Below are 8,042 nucleotides of genomic sequence, written 5' to 3' on the forward strand. Positions count from 1 at the left end.
AAGTGTGTGTGCTGGGTGAGTGGGGTCCTTCATGATGCAGGTGGCCCTCTTCCATCGCTAACATGCGGTTAATAAACCACAGCTTCTACGAGACCTTTTAGATTCTTCAGCAACAGTTATTTTCACTTTTGGCTGAATGTTGTGATATAGTTGAGCCCGTTTGTATAATTAACAATAAATTCAAACCAGTTTTTAAAGATCCCTACTGTTGTTTGCTGCCTGATCTTTCCAGTTTGAAGAAACCATTAAAAGCCCAACGCTAACACGCTCATGATAAACTTCACTTTAAACGGGACTAAAACCCCGTTGTGTCATTATTTTTCACCATCTCGTTAACGATCAGCTGAGAGCAGCAGTCCACTCACCCTTTCATTTCGATACGGAGCGATGACATTCCTCTCTTTGATGAAGAGAACCTGAAATAAGTGAATTTCGTTCATTTCTTTTGAGAAGCAGTCAAATGAATCACTGCAGCTACTCGGCGTTGATTACGCCTGAGCAAAGAAAGACGTGAGTTCTCACCTGCTCACAGGAAACTGATATCACAGGTGGTTTAGGCCTGACGGGGAAAAACATGAAAAATGATTTTTATAACAGGAAGTTTCTTCTGAAAATCAGAATAGAAATTAGAGTTTAACATAAAAAATGACAATAGCTTTAACTAGAGAAATTGCATTTCCTGCGAAAATGCAGAAGAACTTGCTGAAAAACAGCTGAAATTACCGGTAGCAAAAAAAAAACATGCTGAAATTTAGCTGAAATTGAAGATCAAGCCTAAAACAGAAAGAACACTTATTTACTGAATTAGGTTTAAATACGCAGAAATTAGCACAAAAATTAGGAATTTGGCTTAAAAAAAAGGCTGAAAATTTGCTGAAAAGGCAGAAAGAAGCTTAAACTACCATTAGGAAGCAGAAAGAACTGAAATGAGCAAAAAAAAAAAAAGTGGAATTAGCTGGAAAAGCTAAAATTGGCATCAAAAGAGCTAAAGAGTAGCTGAAAGAGTAGAAGTGCTGAAACTAGCAGAAAAAAGCTGAAAGGAGCAAAACAAACTGAAATTAGCATAAAGAAGTTAATTAGGTTGTAAGTAGCATAAATTAACGTGAAAAACTTGAATTTATCTGAAAACAGCTTAAATTAGCTAAAAATGCTAAAAAGCTAGCTGAAAAGGTAGAATAAGTTTAAATTAGCAGAAGAAAGCAGAAATAACACGTTTGCCCGTTATTGCTGAAAGAAGCAGAAATGAGCACAAAGGAAATTATCTGAACTAAAATTAGCAACAAACGAACAAACAAACAAAAAAAAAAACAGCTGAAAAGTAGCTAAAAAAGCAGAAGCTGAAATTACCAGGAATTGGAGAGAGCACATTTTTGCTGAATTAGGCTGAAAAAAGTTGAAACGTGTGCAAAAAATGTGGAATTAGTCAAAAAAAAGCTAAAACTAGCTGAAAAACAAGCTAAATAGAAGCCGAAATAGCAGAAAAAGCTGAAACTTGCAGAAATAAGCAGAAAGAAGTTAGAAGCACAAAAATGTTGTAGTTAGCAGAAAGGGTCTAAAAGGATCACAAAACAGCTGAAAAACAGCTGAAATGAGCTGAAAATTTTAAAAATTTGCACATGGAAGCTGAAAGAAGCTGAAGCAGAACAAAATGTGAAAGGAGCCGTAAAAGGTTGTGAACACATCTAAAGAGCTGAAGGATGTAAAATGAGCTCCGTTCATTTTCTATGAGGAAAAAATGTCAGAAAAGGCTAAAAGTGTCAAAAAGCTAAAGTTGCACCAATACCAAAAGTCACAGCCGAAAACGTACAGAAGAAAAGTGGATCACGGCGTGAACGCTTCGCTAACGTTCACGCAACAATCGAACGGTGCACATTTTAAAACTGGCTTTTAGGATTTCTTGCAAGAGATTCTTCAAGTAACGAAACCAGTTTGACTGAAAATTCACACGTTTCCAGTCCGGAGATGAAAACACACTGACTCGTTAAAGGGATTGGTCTCTTTCGCCACAAACTCGATCTTCTTGCAGTCCCGCAGAGGAACCTGTGAATACACAAAGGCAGCGCGGCTGTAACTTCAAACAACATTCATTTCAGGATTTACTTCTGTTCATGAGCTTTGAAACATTTTGCCTAAACTGTTGTTCCTTTTAAAAATCTCACTCCGAGACGGTTTTAATGATGAGCCACTGCTGTAACTCTGACTTCAAGTTTCTAACCGACTAGTTGGGTGTAAATAATAAATAAATGAATAAAAGGACGCAATTACTTTTATAATTGGTTCTGCAAGATCCTGTGGATCAAAGATGACGGATCTGGAGCAAACCTTGAAGGAGCCTCGGATTTTTCTGCAAGAGAAAAAGCTCGTTAGCGCCGGGAAAGAAGCAGCAAAACAAAATCTCGTGCGACGTGTGTAAACGTACCTGTGGTTTGGACTGCCGGTCACGTTGTACGCAGTGTGCTGCTCAAAGTAATACTCCTCCAAATCCAGCAACAGCAGAGAAAACCTAAAAAATAAAAAAATAAACAGACGCATAAGAAACCAAAACCCAGCTGGAACGTGGCCACTAGAGCGTCAGCCTGATGAACTGAAAGCATCTTGGTAAGAAAATACAGACGGGAGGACTCTAATGTGTGCTGAGCCACGATGCCGAGGCGGAACAACATCAGCAATGACCTTAGAGAAGCAACTGTTCCTGCGCATCAATCTGAGAAGGGTCAAAGGTCGTTTGGAGTCCAGAGAGAACCATCATGCACAAGTGGAAAACATTCAGTCTTCCCAGCAGTGGACGCCCCAGAAAATTCACCCTGAAGGTCAGACCATGCGATGCTCAGAGGAATGAGCTCCATCTCACGCTTCACAGGCCTCAGATGGCAGATTAAAGGTCAAAGGTCATGGCAGGATAGTAAGAAAGCAGCAACACGTTTGGATTGTCAACACGACCAAAGTGGAGATTACCCAGAATGCACTGCTGCAAACACATTAAACCAGCTGTGTGCACGGTGGTGGAGGGCTGATGGTTTGGGCTCCTTGAGTGGACCAGGAACTTCTTTGTAGACCAATGGGTTCTGGATCTAAATGCGTCCCACAGCTGAAGCTCGGACCAGACTGGGTCCAACAGGACCATGATCCGAACCACAGCAGCTGATCTACCGAACCTCAAGGTGATGGGACCTTCTGCGCAGAAACATCACCGAGTAGACGACGGAAAGAAGAGTGGGACAAAATTCCTCCACAACCACAGTCAAACAAGAAACCACTACTCAGCTGCTGGATCATGTTGGTTTTTACAGCACAGCTTTTCCATTTAGTTCTTTTTAAACTCACCCTCATCCCTGCAGGGCAAACCCTACTCTGCGGACATGAAGGTTAAAAAAAGCTCATTGCATTGTTGCAGAGCATCATGCGTCACATTTATGGTTTATGTGACAGGTAAACAAATCAACTGGAGAGCATTGTTTGACATTCATGCTTATTTTAACGAGGTAATTTTGGAGTATTTCATGCGAGATGAACCGCGCCAGCCTGACCTTGCATGTGCAGCAGTGAGCTCTTAGTGAAACAGTAAAGAGCACCTGACAGCGAGGCTCTAATTAGTGACGCAGCCTCGACGGTTCCGACAGACCCGGGACAAAAAGGAGCCACGACAAACCTCTCTTTCGTTCGCTCCTGCGTCCTAATAAACGCCATGGCCGCGCAGCATCCTCCTGTGAAACTCGACACCGTCCGGGTGGCCGCGCCGCAACACAAGCCCGAGCCTAGCTAGCCTCTCTGTAAACACGGAAGCTCGCCTCGCGTCACGTGACCCGCTCCAAGAAATTTCACCTCCGTAATGAAGAGAGCACCACTCTGACTTAATCTTAGGGATAACATGGCAACTGTTACCCTCAAGCGACATCTTTAGAGCTAAATCAAAAAGTTGTAACTTCAACTTCATTCACTTTGAATTACCAGAATATTAACAACTTATTATTAAATATATTTATAAGTAAAAGTTAAGCGTCTTCGGCGCGAACAGCGTATAACGCGCAAGTAGTGAGTCATCTGTCAAAGAATAGACGATCTTTATGTCTTGACGTGTCCGAGATCAGTGAGGGAAGTTTCGGATTATTTTTGAGACATCAACAAAAGCACTAAAGTATATTAAATACTGTAGAATTGTTTTTGGTAAGAATCATGTACCAGCTGCAGTTTATCTGCAGATCAACATGCAATGGAGAAGCCACGTCACTGGCCTCGCGTTTACCTTCGTTTTTGTTGTATCATATTTCACAAATAAGGTGAGGAAACTAGTTCTAATTAGCTTAGCTGAAGTTACAATACTTTAGCTGCTAGTTTAGCACAATCTAAAAACTGTAAGAAAATATGTGACACTTATTTACATCGATTGGAAAGTAACTATAATGTCATTAGTGATGTACCTACCGCTTAAAGGTACATGAGCACTAAATTAGACGTTTTTTGAATGGAGTTTGGTTGATTTGTTGTAGTTTGTCCTGTCAGTGCTGAACTTCACCTACCCAACTTTATTTCAAGGGTGAGTCTGTGAAAGCACATTTAATTTATATTGACGGATACAAAACTTGTTGACTAACACAACTCTTAATTTAATAATTTTAAGATGGCAGACACTTATTGGAGCTGTTCTGCTTCTGCTGTCTAAAAAACTGGGATGGGTGGAAATGAGCCACATCAGCAGGTACTTTATTTATTTGCTGTATTTGATATTCAGCTGCTAGATAACTTTTACTCGATCGTATTTAAGACGGCCAACAAATGACTATAACGCAAAAAAATTGAGCTAAAATTTAAGGTGGTAGTAGCCGAGGGTCATCCCCAACACTGACTGTGCTAATAGTTTTAATTTTTATTTTTTTCAGACCTGCTGCTGTTTCGTGGCTTCCCGGCTCCTTCTTGTTTGTGGGAAACATATACGCAGGTTCAAGGGCCTTATCTCGCATAGTGAGTGACGAACATTTAATAATAAAACATTAAAATAAAAGCCGTCGGCTGCAAAGACGGTCGTGCACGTCCACAGTGTTTCCATGTCCTCCCTCTGCAGGACATTCCCGTTTTCTTTACTCTTCAAAATTCCTGTCACGTCGTCGCCTACGTGATCCTGAAGGTCCTCCGCAGAGACGTGAGTGGATTCAGACGAAGTCTTAGCCGAAGTTCTGACTTGAGTGTAACACGTGCTCTGTCCTGTTTTCTACCAGATGACGACACAGTGGCTCAGATTCACCAGGTTCGTTTCTTCACGGCTGCACACGAACGTTAGAACAAGAATTGTTTTTTTTTTTTACTCGCGGTCAAAAGAAAAGCAACCGACACTCAAGCCTCAAGATTTTAGCTGTTGAATTTTATTGCATGAGTGGATCCACTTTTCAATATATTTCTCATCCCGCAGTTTTCAATCCATTTCATCAAAACTCTTTCAGGACAATCCTGCCATGACTTTTGGTTTTGGTGCAACTTTAGCTTTTTGAAATATTTAGCCTTTTCTGCCACTTTTTTTCCCCTCATTGAAAATTAATTTAGTTCATTTTACATCCTTCAGATATTTAGATGTTTACAACCTTTTACTGCTTCGTTCACATTTTGTTCTGCTTCAGCTTCTTTGTGCAAATTTAAAAATTTTCAGGTACTTTCAGCAAATTCCAGCTGCTTTGTGCTCCTTTGAGATTCGTTCTGCTAATTACAACATTTTTGTGCTTCTTCAAACTTATTTCTGCTCATTTCAGCTATTTCTACAAGCTTAAGCTTTTTCAGCTATTATTTACCCGTTTTGATGCTAATGTGCTTTTTCAGCTAATTCCACATTTTTTGCACCAATTTTAACTTTTTTCAGCCTAATTCAGCTGAAATGTGCTCTCTCCAGTTATTTTTTTTGCTAATTTCTACATTTTTGTGCTCATTTCTGCTACTTTCAGCCTAATTTAACTTTTTTCCTGCTAATTTCGGCTTCTCTTAGCTTTTTTCTGCTAGTTTAAGCTTCTTTTTTGTGCTATTTCAGCTACTTTTTAGATGTGGTAAATTTAGCTTTTTCAGCTAATTCCACTTTTTTTTTTTTTTTTTTTTAGCTCATTTTTCCCCCTTCCCCTTTTTTTTGTTTTTTTAAACTTTTTTCGGTTTTTTTACAAATTTTTTTTTTTGTGCTAATTTCAGCTTTTTTTAAAAAACGTAATCAAACATGTTCTTTCTGCTTTCTTCTGCTAATTTCGGCTTGGTCTTTCATTTCAGCATGTTTTTGGCACATTTCAGCTGTTTTTCCAGCAAGTTCTTCAGCAAAAAGCAGTCGCACTTCATTTTTGCAGGAAATGTGATTTCTCTTTGTTTCTTAGAGTTTTGGGGTTTCCTGAAACTTTGACCAAAAACGATCAAACTTCCATTTTTAAATTCTCCGTCTTCTTCTCTGTAGTCACGTTGCAGAAGCAACAGGTCCGTGAGGGAAACCCAGACCTCCCTCTTCCCTACAACACACTTCAGGTCCTCCTGGGTATTTCCAAGTTATTCCCAGACTAGAGAGGATTTATAATCCCGCCAGAGTTCTGGTTCTGCCCCGGGGTGTCTTCTGAGCAGGACGTGCCTGGAACAAAAAAAGCGTCCATCCATCGGATGAACCACCTCAGCTGACTCCTTTTGACGCAGAGGAGCAGCAGCTCTACTCCGAGCTCCTCGCCTTATCTCGATGGCAGAGGCATTCACTGAAAAGTAGTAGAAGCATCAAGACACAAAAAACAAACAAACCACAATCAGTTGATTCAGTTTAATTTTAAGTAAAGTTGTGGCTCGTTTTTTAGTAGATGGTAAAATGTCGCTTCCAATGAATTAGAAATTAAAACTCGGATCAGATTAGTCCGTTTCGCGCTGTAAAGCGATTACGTATTTCATCAAGTTCCGAGTGTGTAAACTAGAGTGCGACTGATATTTTAGGTCGATATAGGCGTTGGGGGACGTCTCGCTGTCGGTGATAATTGGCCCATTATGCCTCGGTATAAAACATTTATAATTTGTATCCCTAAAATGCTGGGAACAAGTCATGTCTTTACTTGCAAAAGGTGCAATTGTACAATGTATCCAGCAGGGGGCGCATGCGGACTACATTCAAGGCATGGCCGTTCACTTTAAGTTTCACTTTCAGCACAGCCGAAGCAGAAAGCAATACCGTGTAGTCGTTTTCAGCCGATATATTGATTATCGGCATTAGCCTTGTCCTACCAATATCGGTATCGCCGATAGTTAAAATTGCCACATCAGTCGGGCTCTAGTATAAACTTTAAAATGCTGCCACTTACGAATTTCACAGCTGAATTTTTAATGTGCTTCTTTCTTTAGCATCTGTCTGATGCTGCTGGCGGCCGTCAACCTCCCCCTGTATGACCCTCAGGTAACTCCCTTCTCCTACAAGTGGATACTCGTGCCGCAGGTCGTTACTTCCTGTGTTTTCTGACTTTACAGTTTGACCACAGTGGTTACCTGTGGGCGCTCTGTCACCTTCTTTGCGTTGGTGAGTTTAGGGGTGAACGTAGATACTTGCCGTTAACAGAGTCCGGTCTCGTTAAGGTGTCCCATTATCTTTCAGGTGCCTACAGGGTGTTTCAGGTTCACAAGTCCAACAGTTTAAGGTTGGTCCGACGGCTTTTATACAGAAAATGTCTCTTATTCAGCTGTTTTTGTTTTAGGGTAGCAAATTACAGATTGCCGTGCCTCAGATGCTGAAACATTTTGTGATTTCATTCCAGTGACATTGAGCAGCAGTGTGTTAACTACCTGTTCAGGTAAGACTAAATCCAAACGTCGCATTGAAATTATAATCTCACTCCTGATGATGCATTTTCATGTCATTCGTTTCGTGAGACAAGAAGCAACGAAGTCGTCAGATGAGCTGCAAAAATCTAATTAAACGACAGAAAATACACAAACGCTGAAGGAATGAAGCTGAAACTGAGCTGCAGGAGCTAAAAGAAGCAAACGCTACCTGAAAGCTAGAGAAAAAAAACTAAAAAATACTGACTAAAAGCTAAATGTGGGGAAAATGCTAGCTC

At 40.5% G+C, this 8,042-nt stretch overlaps 1 protein-coding gene and 1 long non-coding RNA gene across 2 annotated transcripts; one reads left to right on the forward strand and one right to left on the reverse strand.

Moving 5' to 3' along the window:
* Positions 1–364: 364 nt before the first annotated feature.
* LOC119426480 lies at positions 365–2,290 on the reverse strand. The gene is made up of 4 exons (XR_005187619.1): positions 2,266–2,290; positions 1,979–2,040; positions 523–559; positions 365–416 (listed from the first exon to the last, which is right to left on the reverse strand). It is a non-coding gene; the product is annotated as an uncharacterized LOC119426480 (long non-coding RNA).
* Positions 2,291–4,202: 1,912 nt separating this feature from the next.
* On the forward strand, positions 4,203–7,779 carry LOC119426421 (transmembrane protein 241-like). The gene is made up of 10 exons (XM_037693983.1): positions 4,203–4,277; positions 4,488–4,534; positions 4,619–4,696; positions 4,878–4,959; positions 5,060–5,137; positions 5,214–5,242; positions 7,333–7,384; positions 7,456–7,504; positions 7,580–7,622; positions 7,740–7,779. Exons 1-10 carry the CDS (start codon positions 4,206–4,208, stop codon positions 7,777–7,779), a joined length of 570 nt encoding a protein of 189 aa, XP_037549911.1. The 5' UTR covers positions 4,203–4,205.
* The last annotated feature ends 263 nt before the right edge of the window (positions 7,780–8,042 follow it).

The sequence above is a fragment of the Nematolebias whitei genome, chromosome 20 (genome assembly GCF_014905685.2).
Source record: "Nematolebias whitei isolate Nwh7 chromosome 20, NemWhi1, whole genome shotgun sequence".
NCBI lineage: Eukaryota > Metazoa > Chordata > Actinopteri > Cyprinodontiformes > Rivulidae > Nematolebias > Nematolebias whitei.